The 27,887-nt window shown below is 39.9% G+C and overlaps 1 protein-coding gene across 2 annotated transcripts in view; it reads right to left on the bottom strand.

Annotated features, from left to right (window-relative positions):
- Positions 1 to 27,887, bottom strand: part of Zswim6 (zinc finger SWIM-type containing 6) — a 161,913-nt gene that overhangs the window by 22,358 nt on the left and 111,668 nt on the right. For both annotated transcript variants that reach the window (XM_013126472.3, XM_040728852.1), the window contains exons 4-5: positions 25,268 to 25,418; positions 1,460 to 1,639 (exon numbers count right to left, since the gene is read on the bottom strand). In XM_013126472.3, the coding sequence (XP_012981926.3) occupies positions 1,460 to 1,639; positions 25,268 to 25,418 (331 nt within the window). The remainder of the gene's footprint in view (positions 1 to 1,459; positions 1,640 to 25,267; positions 25,419 to 27,887) is intronic.

Raw genomic sequence — 27,887 nt, 5'->3', positions numbered from 1 at the left:
CCTAGACCAAACTGTGGTGTCCGGGAGGCCAGATCACTTCTTAAAATGTACTGGTTTTGCCTCCCTGTGTGTCTGTGTCCAAAGAGGGTAGAGAGTGCATTAGATCCACTGAAGCTAGAGATTACTATAAGCTACTAGGTGAATGCTGGGAACTTAACTGCTGCACGATGCTCCCAGACCCATCCTAGGTTCTACAATAGAAAGTAAAATGCAAAGTGTAGGATATCAAAGTAGCAGTCCCCCCAAAATAGCAGCAACTGAGACTCAAAACTCAGGAAACCTCCAATTAATGCAACAAAAGATTAAAGGTCACCTATGGAGACATCAAAGAACCTCTGCCTAGCAATGAAAAGAACGAACATTGGCCGATTAAACCTGACAACTAGGGGGAAAATGGAGATCTGAGGGATACATTTAATTATTAAATAAAATTACCATGAGCATGATATAGACAGGGTTGACTTCAAATACTGAATTCCCAAGGCCAGCATCTCCAGTTAAAACAGGGCCTGCCAATCATCTTCTAGGCCCTGAGAGCTCTTTTGATGGGCCTAGTCCCTGTGGACTTTCTTTGTAAAGACAGAAACACTGTCAATGACACATTTAAACTCAGCACATTGCATAGCATCTCCTTTAGGAATATCAGTTCCTCTGTGGCCAGCAAAGAATGTATGGTTCTGGGTCCTTCCAATGTTGATTCCACTCCTGCTTCTATCCTATGATTTCAATCACTTTTAAGTCCCCTACCAAGCATAAAGTCACGTAACAATACTGGAATGAGTTAGTAAATGATAGTAGATTTGTCCAAGACTTAAGAATGTGATTCTGAAAAAGACCAGAAAATTCAGCAGCATCGCAGAGATGAAAACCAAGGGGTAGTTTGTTTTTAAAGGACAGAAGAGAGACTGAAACAACAGGCTAAAATAACCTGGAAACATTTGGGAGCTTTTCTTGGTTGTCTCAGAGACAGAAGGACGTGATTTACCTACTATGGCTAGTACACTGCACAACCTTTCACAACAAGGAATTTACCAGATGCAAGTGCCAATAGTAGCATAGGCTCCTAAGTTCCACACCTCCTTGCTATATTCTAAATCTAAGAATTTTTAAATTAAATACACAATAACCCAAATATAAATTGAACAAGAAAGCCAAAAATCCTCAAGTTTCTCAATATTGTTTTACATAGTAATATATTACTGCCCTAGTCGGTATTTTTAGTTAAAAGGTAAAATTCAAACTAAACTATTAGTGAATCATTTTGATCCACACCAGTACATAGGAATAACATATCTGCAATGTGTGTAAAAAATAACGTTCTCACTTAAAGTACATGCACACATTCAAAGTATGTATTGTCCTTGAATTAAATACGTCCCCACACTCATCATCCGTTACTATTACAAGCACATACACAAGGAAGCAGGTAAGAGTGGGCAGGCTGCCACTGTGGACTCACCTTGGTTGGCATTTGCACCCTGAGGCAGGGCATTGGTTAGGTTGGGTAATTCACTGCCATGATTTCCATCTTCCCATGGGCAGACGTCAACACTGTTCCACTTTTTCAGCTGTTTTAGCCAGCTGGCCTTCTGTTCCAACTTACAGTGGGGGTTTAAAACTATGCACATCCACAGAGCACCTAATTTAAAGAGGACAAAGAAATAAATTTCAAAACAATTACAAAAAAGGTTCATGGTTAACAGCTTAAGAAGAATTCTGAATCATTTCAAGATGGACACAAGTCTGGCAGTTCTCCTAATATAAGACTACATATTGCCTAATTTTAAACCAAGGATCAAAGTGCTGTTAAACATGAAGATGAGATTTATTTCAAGTTCTGACTGTGACCACCACCTTATTTGTATCCAACTTTATATATAAAAGTCAATAATGTAAACAATCTTAGGGCCCAATTTAAAAACACTAGCCTTTCAATGTACTAGCATACATCATTATTTTCCCAATTTAAATTTACTTTCAAATAATATCTTTGCATGATAAAATTATACAAAGAATATGTAAGAATAAAATTATACTATGGACACAAGTTTCCTTACAAGAATTTCAAACATCATGTTTATTAGTGTCCGTAATTATGTGCATGCATGTGCATACATACACACACAAGCACATAGATAAATGAAGTAAAATCATTTAGACATAGAAGTCAGTAAAATCTTTTACAAATAAAACTCAAAGCCAGGGATGGTGACACACAACTGTCATTTGGGAGACTAAAGCAAGAAAGTCACAAGTCTGAGGGAGTTTATGGTACACAGTGAGAGAGCATAGCAGTCAAATATGATCTTGGAGACAACCAAACCAAACCAAATTAAAATCAGTTCCATTAAGCACACTTTCCTAAGCAAATCAAATGGGTGCCAATCTTAATGTAATCACTAAATACTAATAAACATTTCTCTAGTTCTTCAAAAGTAAAAATGAATGCAACAGAAAGGAATAACTCATAATTTTAAAACGATAATGGTGATTCATTATGCTTTCTGCATAGTTCAAAAGGATGGTTAACACAAATTTTTCACAAATTTTAAAATACCAATTTCTAAGTACGATGATACCACTATCCCCAAAACATTCACAACATGTTTTCTCTACAAAGGCATGCATGGATGTCTATGTTTTGATGACTCTTTGTCAGCTGGGTAAAAAAGGTAGACATGAACAAGATGAACTGTTTTCTTTGCCCAAAAGTGACACTTCACAGGGCTTCCTATTTAGTGCACCTAATACTGTAAATATGATATGGCTTAAAACGAAATACACGAAGTTTGTAAAAATAGCTTCAACTTGTCTAAGCCCTAGACATTTACAATCTAATCTACATTTAAAATTTTTTTCAAATGCCAGTTAAAAACAAAACATGGTCAGCCAAGACGTAGCAAGCTCACCACAGCCTCTCTTCCTCTCAATGACTTCAACTAAAAACTCTGGAAAAAATAAAAAGCAGTAATCCAAGGACTCTGAGAAGTAAACATCAGCAAGCTGGTCAAAGAGAGGAAATAAGACAGAGAGTGACCATATAGTTGTTATTTTCCAGCACCCCCTCACCCGATTTTTCTTCTGCATAAGATTAATAACTTCCCTCATGGAATTCTGCAGGGGCACATGCATGAAAAAATGGAAACTTGACTTTCCCCAGTGTGTATTGGGAAAGGAGAACACCCAGCTCAGAGTGGCTGAGAAGGGCTACCCAAGTCCTCGTCACAGCATGTACATGAGACAGAACCAAGGCAGAACAGCTGGGGCTCTGACCACTGACACTGGAGCACCCACCTCCAAAGCATTGTGACAAGTTATGGTCCTATTACCCTGGTTGGTTGCTTGTTTTTAATTTTTTTTACCCTCCACGGAATTTTACTAGAATCCTGACTCTTACAATATTCAAAATGTCCAGAATCTAAAATCTTGGCTTACAAAGATGCAGGAAAATGTGTCAACTCTCAAGAGAAAACTCAACATATGTCAAGTAAGATGGGCAAGATGTTAGAATTGGAGACTTGAAAGTCATAGTAGCTGTGTTCTGTGAGGATGAAGGTAAAAGTAATTAAGAGAAAAAAGAAGTAACACCATTCCCAGTAATGAATGAAAACTATAAAAACCAACTAAACAATAATTTTAGAAGTGAAAAACCAGCATGTTAAATACATTTCTTGAATGGGACCAAACCCAAGAATGGTGGTGACAAGGAAAAGAGTGAACTTAAGGAGAGAAACTACCTCGTGGGACAATCAGAATACCTGGATGCCATTAAACAGAATCTTAAAGACAGGTGGGCAAATAGCAAAGGTTTATTAGCATTTGTGTCACTGGATTCCAAGAAGATGAGAAGCAGAAGACTTTAACAATAATTACTAAACCTTCTCAGATTTGCAAAATGATATTAATTCATAGATCTAAGACTCTTACCTAAAAAAAGGTTCATTCCAAAGAAAACCAAGGCCAACCATAGCACAATCAAGCTGCTGAGAGCAAAATAAAAACCAAGCAAACCAAACCATGAGAAGGAAAATCACCTATAGAATAATGGTTCAAACAACTATTGATTGCTCACCAGAATTCACACAGGACAGAATACAATAAATGATACCAGTTGAGGGTTAAAAGGAACTGAGAAGCCAATAGAGAATTCTATGGGCAGTGACAAAAATCACCCAGGAAATAGGGTGAAATAAGACAAACATAAGCATTCACTGCTGAAAGATCTGTTTTAGAAAATGCTAAAGCCAAGCTTTCCTGATTAAAGAGAAGTAACAGAAAAAACAAAGCTGACAATCTGGAAATAAAGAAAGAATAACAAATGACGTGTGAGGAAATATTTGCCACTTTCGTTCTTGGGAAATATATGAATAGTCAAAACAGAAATTCAAACACTATTTTATAATTTTAAAAATATGTAAATATATATTTTAAGAACTACAACATAAAGAAATAAAGATCTCTATGATTATTAGACATTTAATGTGGCAGAAGCAGTTAATTCAGTACTAGGTGTAGGTATGTTTTGCTATGCTACTGGAAAAAAAATAAAAATAATCAAAGTCAAATTTAACAAAAATCCAATAAGATGCAGTTCATGAGAACAGTTACAGAAAACAAGTCAGTACAGAGAATACAAAAAAAGGAATAAAAAGAAAGCAACAAAATATCCACAACTATACCAATAATTTCATCACAAGTCGTCTAGAGCTGGAGATGCAACTCAGTGCTTGCCTCATGTGCATGAGGCTATGGGTTCCATACTCTGCACTGCCCAATATGTATGTGTGTGTGTGTATGTATGTATGTATGTATTTATGTATGTATGTGTGTGCATGTATGTGTGTGTGTGTATGTATGTATGTATTTATGTATGTATGTGTGTGCATGTGTGTGTGTGTGTGTATGTATGTATGTGTGTGTTTGTACAGAATGTATCTGTTTTAAACATACCAGTTAAAAGGGGGAAATCAAGTCAGATTAAAAGCCAGGAAACAATACTACGTTGTACATAAAATATGATAATAGCTGTGAAAGAATTAAAAAGGAAGTCCATGAAGACTCTATCTAAATGAAGCTGGTGGAACTTCACTGTAGACTTGAGGACAGATATGGTGTCAGTCAGACATTATGTGATGGTAAACATTTTCTTCAAAAATACAGTCCTAAGCTGTACTTAAGGCTTTAACAGGAAAACAAAACTAGAAAGAACCGTAAAAAAGCCAGCAAAGTTTCAGCTTATTTGTAGAGTTCAATATTCCTCTCTTAATAACTGACCGAACATGTGCACAGAAAATTAGAAAATACCTCAACAACACTAACAACCAAGTATGATAAGTCAAAGTGGACCACACACCTAAATATCAAACTTAAGACGACAAAGCTCCCAGCAAAATACCTTGAGTTAGGTAACAATACAGCTACAGTACCAAAAGCATGACCTATGAAAGAAAAACTGACAAAATGGGCTTCATCCAAGTTGAAAACTTTGCTCTACAAAGACAAGAAGTCACAGATTGGGGAAAATAATCTTCAAGTCACAAGTGCAACAATAAATGATAAGCCAAGTATGTAAGGCCTTCTCATCAACAATCAAAGAAAATTGTACAAATCAACAAAATGAGCAAAACAAACAAGTGGGCTGTGAAGAGACATGTAGGAAATTAAGTAAACACTGAGCAAAAGAAGCCAATATCGTAGCTGGGTGTTAGTGGCACATCCCTATAATCCCAGCACTTGGAAGGCAGAGCCAGGCAGATCTCTGTGAGTTCGAGGCCAGCCTGGCCTACAGAGGGAGTTCCAGGACAGCCTCCAAAACAATACAGAGAAACCCAGTCTCAAAACAAACAAACAACAAAAAAACAACAACAAAAAAACCCAAATAAATAAATAAGCAGCTAATCTCAGAAGGCTCCATACTATGTGTGTGTTTGCAAAGGTTGCCCCAGGAAACAAGGGAAAGAAAGCCACTAAAGTGGGACGAGAACAGAGAATGTTTAAGATGGTGAAACTCCTCAGAGTACAACGCTGCAAAGACAGGCAACGAAGCATTCATCCAAACCTATGAAATGTGCAGCACTAACCATCAACTCTCCTGAAACACCATGAGCTTCGAGTAAAACTGTGTCAATGGAGTTCATCAGGTGGACAAATATATACCACTGTGTGGAGGGTACTGGGATGAGGAAGAGTATCTATGGGTGAGGACCGAACTGGTGGTGGACAGAAAATCTCCACTCAAATAGTCTATAAAGCTAAACTCTATCGTGTAAAAGGTATAGAAAATATTTCACAAAAGAAGAAATGGATACTGGGCTATCTGCAAAAACAAATAAACAAACCAAGTTCAACTTGATTAGTGACTAGGAAAATGTGAGTTAAAATCACAGTGAGATACTCCTATTGTGATAGCTACTGTCAAGCAAAGTTTTTGGTTATTAACCATAGCCTTTAATGGCTGAGCCATCTAATTCCAGCACTCAGGAGGTGGATTTCTATAAGTTCCAGGCCAGTTTGGTCTACAGAGCTAGTTCTAGGACAGGCAAGGCTAAGCAAAGAAACCCTGTCTCAAAAAAGACCAATGCAAAGGAAATGAAACCAAAAACACTGGGAACAACTGCAGGCAAGGAGGCAAAGCACAGGAATGGGGAGCAGTGGACAGCCACCTGCAGACACAGGAATGGGGAGCAGTAGACAGCCACCTGCAGACACAGGAATGGGGAGCAGTGGACAGCCACCTGCAGACACAGGAATGGGGAGCAGTGGACAGCCACCTGCAGACACAGGAATGGGGAGCAGTGGACAGCCACCTGCAGACACAGGAATGGGGAGCAGTGGACAGCCACCTGCAGACACAGGAATGGGGAGCAGTGGACAGCCACCTGCAGACACAGGAATGGGGAGCAGTAGACAGCCACCTGCAGACACAGGAATGGGGAGCAGTGGACAGCCACCTGCAGACACAGGAATGGGGAGCAGTGGACAGCCACCTGCAGACACAGGAATGGGGAGCAGTGGACAGCCACCTGCAGACACAGGAATGGGGAGCAGTGGACAGCCACCTGCAGACACAGGAATGGGGAGCAGTGGACAGCCACCTGCAGACACAGGAATGGGGAGCAGTGGACAGCCACCTGCAGACACAGGAATGGGGAGCAGTGGACAGCCACCTGCAGACACAGGAATGGGAACCAGTGGACAGCCACCTGCAGACCACATTCACTACAGGACCCAGACTCATTCCTACACATTTGCCCAGGAGAGTCAGCACATGCTCACACAAAAACGTGGAAAACTATGCTCGTGTCAGTTTGACTGAGAACAAAGAAAGACAGAAAACAATCTGAATACCCTAGCTAGTAAATGGGTCAACAAACTATGGTCTATCCACATAAAAGAACAAACTAAGTCATGGATATACTACATAGATGCAGATGCACTTTGGTTGGTGACAAATAGATTTTAATGACATTTTTGTAGTGTCCACGGCATGTGCTTCATAATATAGAATTAGACAACCTTAAATTCATCATTACTACAGTTAACAGTTAACACTGCAACAAGGCCTGGAGTTTGGTCCCTAGCACTGAAAGAAAAACCAAGCAAATTGTCATTTACCAGGTGCCCACTATATGTTTATTTAAAACCTGGCAACCATGCCTCATTAACTCATTATAGCAATTCTCTCCAAAATTATTACTATTTCAATTTTAAAGCTGAATGTCCTAGTCAAATCAGTTGTTATAACTACATTTTATAGCCAGCAGAACAAGCCACTCCTGCAGTCCCAAGCGAAAGATGAAAGTTTCAGCAACTTCAGAACCCAGTGATGGTGTCTTCCTGATGGACAGTGCTTTCCCAATGGGACGGCATCTTCCTGATCCACGACTCCTTCCCGATGGACAGTATCTTCCTGATGAATGGAACCTTCCTTATACATGGCACCTTCCTGAGGCATCCTCACATGGCATTAATGGCACCATAGGCCCCCCAGGCCTCTTTCAAAAGGCACTAATTCCACCATGAGATCTCAAGGTCTATTCATCTCCCCAAAGCTTAGTCTGTCAGTACTAGCACCTTGAGAGTTCAAATCTCATGTGAAACTGGGAAAAATCAAACTCAAGACCAAGTATTCTTGGCTCATTTCAATGATTTCTATATGATCTGAGGAAAAGAGAGATTCATAAAATTTGCCTTGGATTTCCATGCTCACATTTCCCTAATTAGAAAATTTCCATTTTTCAGGAGAAATTCTTTTTTTTTCAAAAAGCTAAGTCTTTACTAATTTGCTTGTAACATCCTTTTATTGCTCACCTCCCTAAAGAGAGGTTTCATCCTAAATGGGTGTTCTTAATGCTAGACTCAAGTTGAGTGCCATAATAGATATGGTCTTTTATCTTAACAGTCATTACTGCAAAGGTTGTAATTAGCCTTAATAACCAAATTAACCAAACTGAGTAAGTCATTCTCCAAATTTTATTAATTCAGGGCCCCACTTTGGGTATTTATCTTCTTTCCCTCCAGTGTGTGAAGTTACTTGTAGCTTTAAGAGAAGTTCCTTAATGATTAAACTCCACTTTCTCTGAAGTGGTAACCCTTTCAAGGATTCATTTGGAAGGTGGTGAGATGTGGTTAGAAGTCGGCATTGCCAGGGCCCTGCGGTGAACCTGCAGGACACACAGTACAGAACTTCTGGTTTTCATTACAAAGGATGCTTCCTTATTAGGAATTACAATGAAAAAAAAACTCCATATATTGACATTGACTTCCTAGGTTCAATATCTCAAAGTAAACAATACCAGTGCCACATCCACTGTATGTGTATCAGCCAGTTTCAGAATTATCCATGCCATATTTCAGCTCTACATTTAGAAAAATGGGTTGAGACATAATTCCCAGCTGGCCACACGGTTTGGAAGGTTTAGGCAGCATAGCCTTGATGCAGGAAGTGTATCATAGGGCCAGCCCCTTCTTCTACCCTCTGCTTTGTGCTTGTGTTTGAAAGTGTGAACATTCAGATTCCTGCAGCCATGTCTGCCACTTGTTGTTATAGGAACTCTTAAACCTGCAGAGCCTTAAGCTAGTTTTTTTCTTTCATAAATTGCTTTTGATCATGTTTTATCACAGTGACAGAAAAAAAAATGACATATAGAAGTTGGCACCAGAGAGGAGCTGTTATTAGGAAGAACCTGACCATGTTGCTTTCTTTTCTTTTGCAAAAGTATGGAAGACTAGAACTTGTGGACCAGAAAATTGGTTGAAACTCTAACTTAAAGGTAGGGAATTCCATTAAGAGCCTAGAAACAGTACTGCTGAGAGCAATGTAAACTATACAGACCCTGTTAAAGAGGTTTCAAATGGGGAATAACATTAGCAAATGGTTTGGAGGCCAGTCATGTGAAATTTCTGATGATGAATTTGGCTGTCCTCTGCCCATGTCCTGAGAACTTGCTTGAGAGTAACTTTAAAAGCAATGAACTAATTTCTCTAGTGAAGAAGATTTTAAGGCTGCATAATGTTGAGTCTGTGGCACGGTTGTTACTGATTCCTGTATGCAGGCCTACGGTGAACAGGAACAAGCACCACAGGAAGTAATGGAGAATGCAGTTTAGAGAAAGAGCACTAGGAAGCTCAGTGTTAAAGCCACACCATCCGCTCCAACCAGTTGCTAAGACAATTAGGCCCACAAAGAAAATCCTAGCTCTGTACTGGAACAAAGGCAGGGGTGTTCCTTGGGCGAGACCCTACTCAGCGAGTCTTCCAACTTCTTTCTACAAAAGAGCCTGTGGTACTCCTGCTCACAGAAAGCAACTGATTAAAAACTCTACAGCTGATGTGATAAAGGGGGACAGGGAACACTGGCAGTTGGAATTAGCAGTGGGATCCACATGGTGCTGGGTTTAGAGTCATGAAAGACTGTGGATTCTTCTAGGGCAGGGTCAGAGCCACTCAGCCTGGTCATCATGTGGCAGATGAGTCCCTGAATGAAGGCCTTGAGAGGGCAGCGAAGCTCTAGGGGAAGAGCCATGTAGGTCTTTGAAATTAAAGTCCCAGACACCGGACATGGATTTGTGTTTGCCCTGCTAGGTTTGATCTTGCTTTGGCCCAGTATTTTGTAACTATAGCCCCAATTCCTCCCTTTTGGAATGACACTGCAGTTTCTGTGCTTATTATATATTGGAGGTATGAAATTTGCTTTTTTTCTCTCCCCAGGGAGTTACAGTTTATAGAGTCTCAGAAGAAACTTTGGACGTTTAAACTGTGTTGAGATTGTAACAGACTATGGGGATTTTTGATGTTGGATATATGCATTTTTGCATTATGAAATGGCTATGAATCTATGGGGGTTGGGGAATGAAATGTGGTGAATCATGTGATACACACACACACACACACACACACACACACACACACGCACCCGCCCAGGCTCAGGCATTTGAGTACCTGGTTCTCAGTTGGTGGTGCTATCTAGGAGGTTTAGGTAGTGCAGCTCAGAAAATGCAACACGAGAGGCAGGCTTTCAGATTATATAGCCTCACCCTACTTTGAGTTTGTATATTCTGCTTTGTGCTTGGGTTTAAAGATGTATACACTCAAGCTCTCTGAACCTGCCCCATTCCTGCCTCTGAGTCCTCTGAAACTGTATGAAAGCCAAAATAAACTTTCTTCTGTAAGTTACTGTGGTCATGGCGTTTTATCACAGCAACAGAACAGAATTAATAAAGACCACCCAGCATGCTCTCATTCCTCCCTCTACTGACCAGTCCTCACCCAGTGAGTGATTTTAGCCAAACACCACCAAGAAAAATAACCCAAAACTAAGGAAGCAAATTCCTTCACCCAAGGAAAACTACAAATACTTCCCACCTACAGGAAGTAGTTCTGCCTACTTAGCAGTCTTAGGCCCGCTCACATTCCATATCTGTCTCCAACCAGTTAGAAAACATGGGCAGAAAGGTGCAGAAACAGAACATAAGACTATTCTGGACGTCTTTGGGGTTATATCTGTATCCTGCCAATAACAGAGTACCAGTGAAACAGGATCTACTCTCAGTAAAAGTGGGTGACAAGAACTAGTTGTTCGCACCAGCTCTTTCTATTTAGACAAGTGGTTATCAATACCATTTTGCTCCACTTCCCTCACTCACTGTTTTTCTTTTTATCAACAAGCTTTGGTCTCAAAGGGCAAGCTATGGCTAACCAGTCATAGAACTCTGGACAAGTCCCCCGAGCTACTGCAGTGCCAGCTCCCTAACTGAAACAATCGGGACAACAATGTCTACCTAACGCCTAGGGTTGCTTGACACTTATGCTTCTGCCAACTATAGACTTTACATGGCCTCAGACAGCCAGGCATCACACACAGAAGCTCCATGAATGAACTTCCAAGAGACAAGAAGCGGGCCCTGCTAGTTTTGACTCACAACCTGTCCCAACTGATAAAATTTGCCTAGCCTCAAGAGAACAATGATGCCATACCACAAAGAGAAGAATAGAAAATCCGTGGCCACCTTTAGTCTATCACAATTGCCAAGCACTTAAAAACTTGCTAGATTATGAATTGGAAAAGCAATTTCATTAGCCTTTTATTTGCCATGGGTATTTGTTTTTAAATATGGTGATTTTAGTGCTATAATTTTACCTGGAATAAAAAGTTAACTGGTCAGAGTTAACCAACTATTATATTGAATTTGTAAGACCTTATTCTCTATTATTGTTGAGATCAGACAGTACCCAGCTCGAATTTTTTTTTTCAACTTGTGCTTTACATTGAGGGACTCCATTTTACAAGCAGCCTTTGACTCCATCTTGAGGATAAGTCAGCATTTGAATGGACAATGAATGGCCCCCATTTATCTGACACCACCCACTGGCAATGACTGATTAATGTCTCATTCCTGGGAGTAGAAAGGCTATAAATTTATAAGGGTGAGTTGCTACTATAGAGGCATATAGATGTGCTGAAATCCTATCAGGAGAACTAGGACCAAGAACTCATCAAATATATACATCACTAAGGAAAGGGTGTAACCTTACTTAGACCCTATGAAGAAGTGATCAACACAGATGGTAAGTCTATCATATGATGACTTGATGTGTGCATTGGGATGCAGATAACTCCTAACTATACCTGGGCACTCAGCTTTGTTCAGCCCTCACTACCTAAACTGCTGTTTGTCTTGTTGCCTATGAATTCTGTTCACTCATATGTTATTTTGGACCCTTCCATGCTCTTAATATCACCTCACTCTTGCAACTCAACTCTGACTCTGCGGCCAGACTCTAAAACAGCAACAAGCCTGTTCAGTAAATTGTGACATTGTGGAAAGATAAATTTGTCTGTTTTTGACTCAGTGCACTCATGATTATCAATAACATTTCTGAGCAATCTTAAATTTAACAAATATATCTATTTCAAGGATAGCAAACACCTATTCACAAATCTATGATACATATTAGCCTTTCTTACTGCTATTTTCTTTCTCTAAAATATGTTCCAATATTCAGAATAATGGCTCTCAACTAGGGATGATTCTGTGCCCTTCTAGGAGGTATCTGGCCATATGCAGTGTTATTTTGGTCATATAAAACAATGGCAAGAGACACTGCTTAAATATTCTACAATAAAAGGGATGAATCTCCACAGCCAAAACAACTTGTGCATGTGTGAATATTATTAGCTCAAATAATCAAATTCAAATAAATCAATCAACAGATGAAAGAGCTGTAAGCCAAACAAGAAGCCATTATAAAAACTTAACAAAATAGAAGGTATCCAAACAGACTGCATTATTATTACATGCTGCTTTGTATGCAAATTTTTATCCCTTCAAGGAAAATCCTAACAATATCAAGTTACACATGTTGGGTTTCTAATTAGATTCTACACTTAACGTTTCTAAATGTCTATCTTTAGGGTACAAAGACAGTTCCGTCTAATTCAACTAACATTTCTAAAAGTAAATGGCATCTATACTTATTTACCTGACAATAACTGCTGTCATTTTACTGAATCTTTACCTCACATTAACCCTGCTTTAAATACATTAACCCTGTATAAATATTTACATAATAATCACATTACCTTACCAAAAAAATCCAAAACATTAAAAAAAAAAACCAACCACACAAATAAAAGGCACTACTCTGCAGACAAAGAAACTAAAGTTTAGAGATGATGCTACTTAAGGAGAGAGGAAGAATCCTGTCCAAGGATTCTTGTTCTTCCCAAAACCATGTGCTTAAATACTACAGCTATTAAACCTTTAGTCTAGTTATGTAGCCAAAAGGTTGGGTTTCTGTTATTGCTGGTTTTTAAAGTCTGGATTTATGAGAAATTCCAGGACTATTTATTTTAGGTTTTTGACAGAATCATTTCATCTTTTGTATTTTAAAGCATAAACATTTTGTTAACTAAAATTGTGACTATCCTGAAATCCTTACAGTTAAACCCTGTAATTTATTTAACTGTATTCTTTTTAAAAATGTATCTCTATTTTTATTGTATGATTGTTTTGCCAACACATATGTCTGTTTGCTATGTGCCTGGTCCCTGTGGAGGTCAGAAGAGAGCATCAGATCCTCTGGAAGAGGAGTTACAGGTGGCTGTGGTGAACCACTGTGTGGGTGCTGGCAATCAATGTAGGTCTTCCGTAAGAACAGGCAGCACTGCACGCCTGCCTTTAACTGTGTTCTTGAACACTCGGTTCATATAGAAGAAGTAATTCAAATGAGAACCACGGGTCCATCCAATAAAGCCCAATTAAACAGAATAAAGCTGCAGTTTTCAGAACTGACAGGCACAGAAAATAAGTAACTTCAGTGAAGATTAAAACAGTAGATGGACAACAAAAGCTAAACAGGATTCAAGACCAACTATTCAGGTCAGATGAAACCTGTGTTGTCTGGAAACTCTATGGCCAGCTCTGTTAAAGTTTAGTCTACACCAGCATTTCTGGTGGACTCTTCTGTGTGGTGTACATTCCTTGACAATGCAATTATCAATTGTGAGCACATGAGTCAGGTGCAGATTCTCACTATTCCTAACTCTACATGCAGTTCCTTTTTTCTTGTGCTTTGTTACTATCGAGTCAATTCAGGGATTAAGGCATATATTTTTGTGGGGTGTTCTTAAGAGGGAGAAGGAGGGAGATTAATTAAAACAAACCTGTTCGTCTTCTGTAATGGATACCTCTGGAATCATTTATAAATGTTCTAGGAAGGTAACTTGTGGGCATGGTGCCGGGGAAAGCAGAGATGGTGACATCAGGGGAAAGGCCAGTGCAGGGCAGAGGAGCAAGACAGACAACATCAGCATCTCTAACAGATTAAAAGTCAAAGGATGGAAAGTTTAGTGCCTATATACCAGTGTCATGCAGAGCCTTATGAAGTAGTGCAGGCCAAGCAAAGCAATCACTTTTAGTATTTCCAAGGGTTCAATGGCTATAAAATAAATCACAATATTTATTTTTGTTCTCAGAGGCTATTATAGTATAAATTTCATGCATGATCCAATTATCTAATCATATTTATTTAGAGGCCATGAAATACCCAATTGCAGACACAATTAGAAGATCACTGGTATAATTAGTTGTGCTAGCAAAACTACAGTCTCAAAACTTCTTGGGTCAGACCACACGAAAACCGTGACCCTAATTATGACTGTTATTATCAGCATAATGAAGTTTTAGTACATAAATCACTCTATCTTTGGAAACTTAAGTTTAACTGGCAAAACATTCTTCTTTAAATTTGGTATGCTGGTTTTTACTTTATTAATATTTCTGGAAAATTTTCAAAATCAGACCTAAGGGTTACAGTGAAGCCAGCTTCAGAATGCCTGGGTTAAACAGGGCTAAACTCTCTGCTAAAGGACGCAGTCATCATCTAACCAGGCTCCCAGAATAAAGCTAAATAAGGCTTCTTTTTGTTGAGAAGGAAAATAGTTAAAGGGAGTTAACTGACATCCTGGATTGTGTTCATTATCTAATAAACAAGCTTTCCCATTGCATTTGATCTGTCAGTGTTGTGAGCTTGGCCTCATTAGGAGCCTCCACTCTGCGGGAGATCACAGGACCAGCTCTTCAACACCCTCAACATCCCTCTGCTTTTCAAGGGACCAAAGGAAAGACAGAAAAATCAGAGACAAGGAGAGAGAAAGGAAGATGCTGGTTTTGTACCCTGAGAAAACGCAGCAATAGGAGAGGTAAAGGAATGACTCAGGAAACAGCACCAACACTTCCATGCGTTCTGGGCTGGCTTTATTTCTGAGCCATCTTCATAAACAGTCCCATGGTTCATGCAATGGTCGCGAATCCAACTACACATAAATCTATCTCTGAAGCGACTCAGTTGGCAAGTGACTCCTTATAATAGTGACTTAACTTCTAATGTATAAAATGTAAGAGATGGATCCTCAAACAGTTTGTGCAACATGATGCTCTTATTGTTTTTTTAGTCTGCCTTTTGCTTCTCATATATTTATTGTGTCCTGACTGGACTTTAAAGCTGTGAGTTCCCAACTGCAGTACACACACACGCACGCACACACACACGCACACACACACACACACACACACACACACACCCCTGTCATACATGGAACTACAGGACACGCAAGCAGGTTCTTGTTAATCTACCTGCTATTCTTCAGGCAAAGCACTCCTGGTATTTGTGCTGAAGTACATCACTGAGTCTCGGAAAGTCCTCTTCCTTTTGCTGGGCATTGAGAACCAATTAAGACAGAAATCCATCAAAAGGCATACTAAAAAGTGATCAAACTGACCAGTACTGATTGTTCTAGAGTATCAATACTGAAGTAAACATCATCTACACTTGTGTGAAATACCAAAGAAAGGACGGGAGGGGACTTTTTGCAAAAGTCTCTCATAAAAACAATTTCTGAATGCATTGGCTTTTCTGTGGAGTGCAGAAAGAACTTATGATGGGTGTTGGGTTTCCTAGAGAGCAGAATGTTTCATTTTGCTCTAATTCATTCTATTACTGAATTAAACTTTGATGTATTGGTCCTGACAAGTGCTTCATGCTGATTGTATTGTGTACGATAGTATAATCACTCCCCATGCATTTCCCACAGGCTGCGTGATTAATGCAATAGATTACCTGCAGCATGGATGGCAAGGGGGAATCAGTGCCCTTCTATACTCTAAAGTGTTTGCATTTCAGGACGTGTGTGCGTGTGTGCGTGCGTGTGTGTGTGCGCACACGCGCATGTACACATGGGCACCCATGAATATCCTGGGTAGAGACAGCTAGATAACCCAAAAAGTGGGAGAATAGAAAAGTGATGATACACTGAAGATTAATGTTTTCACATGTTTACTATCAAATTATGCTTTTTAGAGCTTCTGAGAAGGTATGATGGCACTGGACATCAATTATTCATTCACTTTCATCTTCACAAATATTCACTGAGTACCAACTATATTTATAGCCAGACACATTTTTCACATTTACAGGAGTAATAGCTAACAATATGTGTTACTTTAAATGGACTAGTTACTTGAACAGAAGGGGAAAACATAATTTTTAAAAGGCAGGGATTAAAAACATTTTTAAAAGATGGCTAGAAAATTAGTTTCATCTCTAAGTAATGACGGCAATAACAAGAAAACTATTAATATTAAATACACCAAGTAGTTTAATACTTTCCAAAAGAAAACCCTTTATATGTTTTGGTCTATACTACTAGGAAAGTAGATGTTCTGTGAATGACTGACCTGTTCATCAGAGGGACTATATATGCTAAGCATGCTGGTGACATGTGATACAGAAGGATTTCTGAGCTCTTAGCAGTACTGTCAGGCATTTCTTCTAGCATGATTTTCTCTCAGTTCCAACCAGGACCTGACTGGGACTCCACCAATGCTGTCTTGACTTTTCCAAGCTTTTACTTCCAGTCTAAGCTACTGCAAGGTACCTGTTGTGATTCCCATTTTATGAATGCTTTTCACATTGTTCTCCAAGTCTGCTGATGCAAAAATTTGAAACTTACTAAAACATTCCAGAATGAAAGGAGTCAACAAAGTGTAACTGGTCATGGATCAAAACCAGATTAGGCCAGAGATCCCAGTGTGCTAACCACATTCCAGATACTAACACTGTTCCTGGCTGCTTTATCACCAGGTCAAAGTAAATGAGACAGTCCAAGTGGGGCTGACAACTCACTCCAGTTTGTCAATGAAAGAGCAGCAGTTTCTTACTCAGGTGGAATGTTTTTGTGTTTTTAATTTTGAAATTCTAAAGAAAGTCATTAAAATGTTAGCAATATTATCAGACAAGCCTATGGTAGTAGCCTCACAAAAATTCACTTGCTGCAAATTATTTAGCATTCTTTCTGACACCAAAAGTATATGAGAAAGTCACCTGCATAAATTGAAGTCATTCTTTTTGATACTGCAAGAAAAGTGATCATTTTAAGAAATCACTATAGAAGACAGTGATTACAAAACTACACATTTCTAATTTTAGAACTCTTTATTCCATGAAACTGTTCCCAGGAAGCCTAGCATCTAAGACAGTTGAGTCACAGTGCTGTGCCTGGTGGGACCTGCTGGATGGTGGGTGAACATCTCCCCAGGAGGGCAAGCATGGCTTACACCCTTGGACTCTCCATCCCCTTATACCTACCTACCACTTACTGCAACAGTGACCTGTGACGTGCCCTGCCCGGTGCCAGCGCACACTAAGAGCGGCCCTGATCACAGCTTCTGGCTTCTTCAGCTACCCTTCCTCTCAATCTAGTTCCTGGCATGCCTGATTCTCTGCAAAGCTGTAAATTAAATGGCTTAAGATGGAGCTTCTCGGGCCTCAGTGATCTCTTTGTGTTGCTACATCAAGGGAAGAAATGCTCCACAGCCTGCCTTTCTTCATATCTACCCTCCCTTAACAGTGGTTCTCAACGGGGGGGGGGGGTCTCCACCCCTCCACAGGGTCACAGATCAGATATCCTGCATATCAGGTATGTAGATTACTATTCATAATAATATAATGAAAGGATTCTATAGGTCAGAGTCACAGCATGAGGAACTTACTAAAGGGTCACAGCATCAGGAAGGGTGAGAATCACTGTTCTATATCCTACATCACAAAAATCTTTCTAGATCTGCAATCAAGCAGAGGCATTTTGGCCTCATTTTCCTTTGGTGGCTGTTTCTTGGGGAAAGAATGGCAATAGCTCTTAGGAAGTGGGGGCTGAACTTTCCCAGAAATTAATTTAAAGGGGAAAAATGGATATCAAATACCAACTCCAAGATTCCTACCAACCCCTAATGTAAGAAGAATGTGCACTGTATGTGAACTGTTGTAGATCAACAACATTAAACAAAGTAAAGAGAGTTCATTTTTTGTATAAATAATGCTATACAGTATGTATACATCATTTCACTGTAACAAACCATATCTTAACTTCTAGTCAAATTGCTACGGTCTATATTTAGAATAGAGGTTTATAAAAACACAATAGTGAAATCATTCTAAACCATCTAAATTGGTTATAAATGATCTAATTGTACATGCAGATAACTTGGACTACAGTATCTTTTAAGAATCTCCAATTTGTTCTGTAATGAAACCAAGTGACCTATAGTGATCTCATTTAATCCCGAGAGCCTATTACTTCCTATTAATACATATTTACAGCCTTCCTCTTTCCAACATGGGGTATTAAGTGGATATTAAACCCTAGAAACTACAGTCAAAAGAAAGACAGTTCAGATAATTACATGGGAAATATTTATCATAGGTTTGCTCATTGTAAAGAATACATTCTTTCCTTTCAAACTTCTGATTTAAAGTACAAATTACTCTGCAAAGCAGAGAAAATCCCCCTCCTCTGAATTCCATAGCAAGAGATTTCTCACACCTGTGACCACAGAACACAGAGCATTCCCAGTTTAAGAGGCACAAAGTCATACAACTACAAACCCCAGCCCTGGTAGGAGGACCCAGCAGCAACCAGGAGTTCTGAGAACAATGCTAGAGAGAAGTACACCCTGAAGAACCACATAGCACAGGGCCTTGCACCCAGAGGAGCTCCGAAGAAAAGCAGACCGGGAAGAAAAGCAGACCAAGACGGGGCATCCTCCATCCCAGGCAGGACGGTCCATGAACAGGGAGGCTCACAAAATAAAGACTGCATGAGATCATGGAGTGTCACCAACTCTAGGACTGCCATCAGGGCTAAGTACAGGCCAGGATAAAGACAATGAGCAAAGGTCTTCATCAACCATTACCAAAGGGGCCTGGAGAACATGATTCAAACTTCACTGGGCCCCAACTGTAAGCATGTACTGCCTGTATCTGCTATGTAAAGCAGTACTGAGCTGTTGCTATTCGGCAGTGTCTGCTTTTCCCAGAAGGTCTGCTGATAGGCAACCAGACTGCCTGGAGCGACTTCAGCCAGGAAGGTGGCCTGGTGAGGGTAATCAAACAGGAAAAGGTCCTTTGCCAAGAGTTAGGGCCACTTGGTCACCTCCACTTTGCCTCTAATAGTGTAGATACCTGGCAGAGAGCTCTGACAGTATTTTAGGATAGATAGACTGATAATACCATCTAGCCTTCTTAAGCTCTTGTTTTCTGGGTTGAAAATTAGCACTAAAAATTGTATCTACATCACAGTATTGTTTTGAGGATTATATAACGTAATGCATGCCAGAAACTACTGAGTATAGTGCTTGAAAAGTAAGAGTGGACAACTGTGCTACCAACAGTTGGACCAAGACACAAGCCCAGATCCTCTGCTGTCTCTCCATCTCCCTCTCCTCCTCTCTTAGGTTCAGTGCCAATGAACACGGCTGGATTGGAGAGCTTAAAGCTATTACTTGGACAGTAAACACCTTGCTGAGTCTTCCTGTGTTGGTCCACACTGCTTCTCCCTCCTGGGACCCTGGCCCTACTTCTCCGCTGTCACTTCTTCCCACTGACACCTTGTAAACCACACTCGGTCAGTTCCTGGTTCGTTGTAACTGTTTTACTTTACATGTCTCCCGGTACTTGAAAGTCTTGACTCCCTCTTTACTATCAGTACTGCTGTTAGCATTAAAATCTAGATCCAGTGTGTCTATTCTTCTGGGTATGGTGCTTTGTGCCAACTGAAATAAAACTTCTGGAAAAGGAGGGGAAGGAGGCGCCAGCAGCATACGCAGTGGTAGAGCTGTCTCCTTCTTGTGCCCAAGGGAAGACAGACTGGTGGGTGACAAGGAAGCCCTGATGAGCAAGCACTTCATTAGACCTGAAGTCTACCCTGACAGCTGGACAGAGGTGTCCCAGTCTGCACTGACACCTTCCCGCTGCAAGGGCTCTCTCCATGGCCTGTAACAAAGTAACCCTGCAACAACAAGCCATTTTGTTAAGGCTTTCTAGTTTTTCATGAAGCAGTGACACCCTGATGGGTTTTTAACCATACCTGACTTTAACATATGCCAAGCCAAAGTTTGAATTTACCATGGAAACTAAGGGTGGCAGTTATTAAGCCTGCTGTGTTCAGAGATGTAAGATGGCATTCCTCAGAACAGGAACATTTAGGTTTTTATTTCTGGCTGTGAGCAAAGAGCATCCTAAATTAAGAGGATTATTCTGAATGTGTGACTTCAAGAATAACAGGGTAGGTGCAGAATTGTTATTTGTGTCTGGGGTGCAGATGAGAAATCATTCTGGGTCCAGGGAGCAGGTCATTTTTAGTATTTTTCTATAAATGTGGCTCCAACTGGTGGGTTACATTCTCTACCGGTGAATAAAAGTTTACCCTGATTCCAAGGCTACTGACTACCACTCAGCCTCACACCTGACCCTGGAACATGACAGTTGCTACTTTATGCTTCAAATGAAATTAGAATTAGAAAAGAATGCTTAACTCTGCCAGCTTTTGCTCATAAAGAAGTCGATCCCCAGATGAGAAAATGTGAAAAGAATTACAAGAGCCACCACCTTGTTCTCAAGAACACATGAACAAACTCCGTATGGTTTGTTCTGCGCTCACAGCTCATCTTCCTCCTATGAGGAGGGCTCACATCCTAGACAGCAAAGCTCATGACTTTCCCCTAGGAGAAAACCGCTTCAAATGTGGGGAAAGGTACACAACACTTGAAAAGTTAAGAATTTTCCATGTGACAAAAACTGTAATTAAATTGTATTTAACTGTTTCCTCTAATGACATCCATTTTAATTAGGTGTTAATAGACTGGCAGCCACAACCTATAGCTTTATGATGCCAAGAAAAATTACAGTCTTATAAAACACTTAAGGAAAGAGACCCACCAAAGCCTATGAAAGGTTACACTCTATCCCCTCTCCCTTAAAGATGTACATGGTAATTAGGTGGGGTGACCAGGCAACCATTAGGGCTAACAGTAGGTATGCTTGCCTCAAGTCGGCACTGGGTTGTTCTTTCGGTGCACAAGTCTTTCAAGGACCTGCTTCCCAGAAAATATGTGAGTCACTAATAAAATCTGCAACACTAGAAGCATGTTTTTGATTGACTACCAAATGCATGGCCTTGATCAAACAGGTGGCCTCTCCACTATTGCCACAGGGCTTGCTTTTCTGTCTTAAGATTGCAATACAGACTTTTCCCCATAGCTGATTATTATTCAAAATTACTCATCTTCAGAGCTATGCCATGTGTTCAGGAAAATGAACATCACACACACAGAGTAAAATTATTATCTGAAAATAACGGATTCATGCACAAGATAAATGCATCTGTGAATGAGGTGCAATAAGTAAGGTCTTAATGGTATGCATCTGTATCTATTTCATCCTACATTATGAAAATCAGGGAGTAAATCACAAAAATTAGCTCAGACCACACGAGGATCATAGGCACTTATATTGGGAAGTCCTGGGGAAAGCTAGCCTCTTTGTTAGCTGGAGAATGGGGGAAGAAACGGGCTGCCCAAAACAACTTTGCACATATTTATGTGAAAAGGAAGAGTTTAGAAAATGGATGTGCTATTTTCAACTATTTTTGAAGCATCAACAGTGTGAAATTTCATAAATCACATATAACCAGAAAGTTACAAATCTTGGGAAGGGGGCTATCTGGTCTTACGAAAACGATTCTGCAGTCTTCTGGCTGACAATCTGATGGCTCCGAATCCTTTGCCAAGAAGCAGAGTTACTTGGCTACGATACTTGTGCACTTATCACACAGAAGCGTCCATGCCAGCACTCTTTTTTCCTCTCCTGGTGTATTGGCCATGGCCAGAGATGGACCCATCACATCTACTGGTGCTAAGGAGTTAAGCATCTGGGATTTAATTTAACAGTTTCGGCTTTATTAAGCTGTCACGGAGCGGCCCCACTTTGATAACAGTAGCTGCTCCAATTATGGCTTGGTTTAGGGTTGACAAGTATAATGATTCATTCGTGGCACATGAGAAGCAATAAAAGGTTGTTTTGCATTACAGCTTTAAAAATGTGGGCACTTTTTTCATTTAATTTGTCACTTAGCTTTTGCTAAGAGGACATTTAAATTGCAGTAAAAGGCAAATGGGGCTTTTAGTTTAAATGTAATCCCCATATTTAAATGATCTGTAATGGTGCAATGTTGGAGTGGGAACACTATTGTCTCACAGTGGGTCCTGATGGTGACATGTGACATTTGTATTCAGGTCCTGTATTATCCATGTGGCTAAAGGGCTTCCAATTTCATTTCACAGCCAGAAGCCTGCAGAAAACACCAATTAACTTGCAGATCCCATTTGCCCACAAAACTCAGCCTCTTCTCAATGTCTGGCATCTGGCAGTGCTCAGCATTTAATTCCAGAGCACAGCCTTGAAGCAATGTGAGCCCTGGGTAGGGGCACAAAGTCAAATTTCCCCATTTTATTAAGAAGCAAAAGCCTTTCCTTTTGTAGTCTAGAAGGAACTTTGAGTTAATTTTTTAGTGAACAAATATTAAGATGTGATAGCTACTATGACTTCTATAGGGAGTCCTCACAAAACTTAGATCCCATTACAATGGCAAGTGAGCTCAACTTGGCATCAGAGCACACAAGCGCATTTCACTAGTCTAGTAATGATTTCAAGGTGGGGCAGTGGAAGGAAGGCCCAGGGCGAGGCAGGGGGCAGTGGGGAGGAAGGCTGGACAGCGCGTGTGTACCTGTAGATGGGTCAGTGTGTTGGGTGCAGTGTGTATTCTTGATCATTGTCTGAAATCAAACAACCTGACTAAAACCTGGGTCTTAATAAATCAGTCCTTTCTGAAAATGCAACTAGGGTCAGCTGCCAGAATCTTTCACCCAATGAGAACTTCTATTTCTGACTGAAGTCTTGACATACATTTTTCAAAGCTAACTTGGAAAAGTAAGATCTGACTACAGATTAAATATGAACACTGTAAAGTTTGTTCAACAATATCCTTTGCATTTTTTCTCTTTTGGTAAACAAAATATTCAAGTGGCATTTTCTTACAATCCAGTACAAATAGTACTTTCACATTTCTAAGCACCATAGCTTAACATTTTATACATTCAATAGTAACTCAATATTTTTCTCTATATGACCCCCTCCATTAGTTTTTTTAAAAAATATATAATATATATAATTTTACACATACTGGTGTTTTGCCTGCATGTATGTCTTTGTGAGGATGCCAGATCTTGGAGTTACAGACAGTCATTAGCTGACATGTGCGTGCTGGGAATCGAACCCAGGTCCTCTCTGGAAAGTCAGTGAGTGCTCTTAGCCGCTGAGACATCACTCCAATGCTCCATTTAGGTTTTTAATGCTAGTGCTTTTAAACCTTTACAAACCAACTAGTAAATTCATCTTGTACTATAAAGTCACAAGCTACAAAGGCTTTATTTGAAAAACTAAATCTCTCTTGTTTTCTGTAAAAATATTTACTTAAATCATGTATGTTCTTCAGTACTAGACTTCACTGCAACACATGGAAGCTATTTACTGTTTTTACAGATTGATTTAAATTTGACTCGGGGAAAGCTACTACTGATATGGAAACCCAAGGAAAAGTCCCAGATACAGGATACTATTTTTAAAAAATTAGACTAGAGAAAAACATTAATAGAAACATCTTAACATTTGGCAAGTAACAGACATAATTCCATAGAAACAAACCAACCAGAGTTTCTACCTATAGTAAAGTTCATGAACAAGCAAGAAACACTGGTGTCAATTTTTTAGTAGCTTATTGTATAATCCTAATTGTAGGAGTGAACCCCACAAAGCTATCCGCCCAACAGGGTGTGGTCAAGGTAGAGACAAAAGGAAGTGAAAGGTAAAGGGGCTTCCCTTTTTTCTCCTGGAAGCCAGCCACGCTTCTAACTCCTGGTCTGTGCGACTCTCTCTCTCTCTTTCTCTGGTAAATAAATATATTGTTTTCCCTATATAGCACCGAATATCGTTATATCTTAATGACTCCATTTCACTAATTTATAGAAATCTCCTCTCTGCAGCTTCCTCCTCTCTGAATAGTTCACCTCAAAAGTGCCTTCCATTATGATGATGCAGAACCTTCCTAGACAAATGTTCCTCTTGAGGTAGTATAGGCCTGGGATCAAAATGCATCAAGTAGTGAGTGGTTCATCACCAGTCATCAGGAATTTTGCTGGCACTACATATGGAGCAAGCATTATCCTCTTTTTAAACGAATAGAGATACAATGTTTGTCACCCTATGCATGTCTTAATAGAAAGACAAGATAAAAAATGTATTATTGTTTTATTTCTGTAGCAATGAGCATTGGGTAAGAAGACTCATTTCCAGTATTTTTATGTTGAATATGACAAGAAGTGTTTTTTTAGCCACCTGCTATATTTACATCTTTAATAACCAGAGATTTTGGGCAACAAATTTTAGAGTTTGCCATATGGAAACATTCTCAAGAACAAAGGTTGACCTAGGTCTGTAACAGCTGAAAATACAGTGAGTATCCAAATTGCTTTTGAGAATTCCAATGAGGGAAAAACAAGGCAGACTCAGAAACTGAGATGGAATAGTAACTGATCCTACCATGTAAACCATTTGTTCTAAAAATACAGAATCTTTAACCAAGTATTTAAAGGAGATTCCTGTGCTGCCTTCTCCCAGGACTGTCTCCAGACTGTGCCCAGCTGCTTTCTCCAAACACTAGTCTGAGTTCTTATACTCCCTACTCATCTGTCCAAAGTACACTGACATAGGCTCGATGGAGCATCTCTTTCCTGCACACTAGGACCGTGTTCCTAAATATCCACCTGTGGTCTTATCTACACACAGCTCAATGTAGTTTGACAGGAAACTCATTTACCAAGCTCATCCCAGAGCTGCCTATATTTGTCAGTCATTGCAGTGCCTTGCTGCCTCCAAAGTGACAGGCGGGGGTCAGCCATGAACTGCTCTGTGATCAAGGTCAACATACGGGCCCCATTGGAGTCTCTCATCTTCAACATTTCCCGCACCTAGTGGGGGAAACAAAACAAAAATATTAAAGTTTATAAGTAAATAAATAACAGCAACACAAGAGATAAACAACTTACTTTTATTTCTTGGGTGTGTATTTATATGCGTGTATGAGAGAGAAGCCTTCACACCAGTCCTCTAAACAATACAAAAGTATGAAAAATCATCCTGCATCCTGAACTGCAATGTAATGAGAAAAAGGAACCATCAATTATTATAAACTATGCTTTAGAAGCCACATGTAGTAATGAAGTTGACCAACTTTTCAATTTCAAATATTTTGGTGTGTTTTATGCATTTGATTAAAATAATTATGCCATGTTCACAGAGGGTAAAAATGCAGTGTGTGTGTGTGTGTGTGTGTGAGAGAGAGAGAGAGAGAGAGAGAGAGAGAGAGAGAGAGAGAGAGAGAGAGAGAGAGAGAGAGAGAGAGAGAGAGAGAGCGCACTTATGAAACAGGGTTTTGCTATCGCTCAATCTCACCTCTAACTCATGATCCTCCTGCCTCAGCCTCTTGATCGCTGAGAACACAGGAATGTTTGGAAGGTTTCCCCCAACAATTGCCTTTTATCTAAACCAGATCTACTTTGTGGTCAGACTACACTCAACAACAAACAAACACACACAAAGTGACTAGCTAATTCATGCTTCAGCAAACCACAGAAGCATAAAGAAAAAGGCATCTGAACCTGACAAATTCATGAAAACTGATTTTTGAAAGGTGTTGCTCCTTCACACAGAAATGAATGATGGCACACCTTTGCTGGAATACAGAAACTGCATAAAGACAGACAGACAGACAGACAGACAGAGACGCACGCACGTGCACACACACACACTTTGCCATGCTGCTGACTCTCCTACTGACTATGCTTACCACCAGAGTAGCAGAACCCAAGGCACTACACTGAAAATGGTTTAGGAATCTTCTAAATTGATCTGATTATGTCATAGTTTTCTTGAGATGTAACTCACGTATCATACTGGTCATCAGTTTCAACTCTGTAATTCAACATTTCTTACTATATTCACAAAACTGTGCAAGAACTTTGTATTTTTAGATACATTAGTAATCTGCGAGTATTCTTTCTTGCTAAATTATTTTACATGAGAGTAGTAGCATACAGTCATATGCAAGAAGCCATGGGTTCCAGAACCTCATGAAAACACTAAAATCTTCAGTTGTCCTAATTCTAATATATCTACCCTACAAGAACACTTCAGAGCACCTCTACATTAACTTATGATACAATATAACACAGCAGTGTTATTAGTACACAATATGCTATGTTAATCCATGTTGCCATGTTACCACCCAAGGGTCACAAAAAGGAAAAATCTGTAGTGCTGAATACAAGCACAAACATCTTCGCAGACTGAACTACATTCTCGATCCTTGGATGGTTTCTCTGTCCGTGCAGGACCTGTGGATACAAAGAGCTGTGCACACTTACGCAAACGAGAAGGCTTTGTGCTGATAATGGCTGGACAGAGCTTGGAAGTTTAAGAGTGCTCACTCAGTATTAATACTCCACAAAACATCGAAACAAACAACAAAAACCAGCCTCTGACTTAATAACTAAACTTGGACTTTCAAGCTCAAGTTGTGAACTGTCCATTCATTTCTCTATGCTGCCCTTCCCAAATTAGGAAAGGGAAACAACAGGATTAATTTGTCTACAGGAAACCATAAATGAACACATACAACCTCAAAGTGTATGATGCTCACTGCACATTAACAAATGAGAACCCTAACTTAACGACAGTTGTCCCTGTGATAAATTACTGGAACAGGGTCCTGGGCGGGGGGGGGGGCCTTTTTTCAGGATTTGACATGAAAGGCAAGGCATGAGAAAAGAAAAGAGGCTCATCTGCAATGTGGTACTCATTCCATAGACTACAGACCCTCCACCCCAGGCTTGGGCCAAGACAATCCCTGAACTCCCCCAGGCCTTTAAGCATCTGAGCCTTGTAAAGAACCTACAAGCACTTTCCCCTGAACCCAAATGAGAAAGCACCCCAAAGTCACCAAGAGGTGGTGTCAGAAGGAAAGGGATTGTCATTTGCTGGACATTGTGCTCAAGAGTTTGACAAGTATCTATGCTCATCACTCAATTTCCAAACAACATGTGAGCTAGACCAGATTATAAGCCTAAGAGAAATTAAGCAAATGCCCAAGGAACAGCTGGAATCAGTACCCACATTTGCCTTAAGGCTAAAAATGGTGTATCTATAGATTTACAAAATAGGTGCTGCTATTACTTAAGATGCAAATGTAATACATGTAATACATATGTAACACATAGGGATACAAGTAACTGCAGACTGGCTTAAAATACATACTTCACATTGTTTCTGTTGGGTCACAAAGTGCTCTGTGAACATGGAACATGTGAAATACTTCCTCTGTGTCTGAAAATCTAATGGATTTATTTTACTGGTACATTTCTAAGCTAGTACTCAGTAAC

Source organism: Mesocricetus auratus, unplaced genomic scaffold (genome assembly GCF_017639785.1).
Source record: "Mesocricetus auratus isolate SY011 unplaced genomic scaffold, BCM_Maur_2.0 Super-Scaffold_100020, whole genome shotgun sequence".
NCBI lineage: Eukaryota > Metazoa > Chordata > Mammalia > Rodentia > Cricetidae > Mesocricetus > Mesocricetus auratus.
The sequence above is the reverse complement of the archived record's forward strand: the minus strand, read 5'-3'. Positions and strand labels throughout refer to the sequence as shown.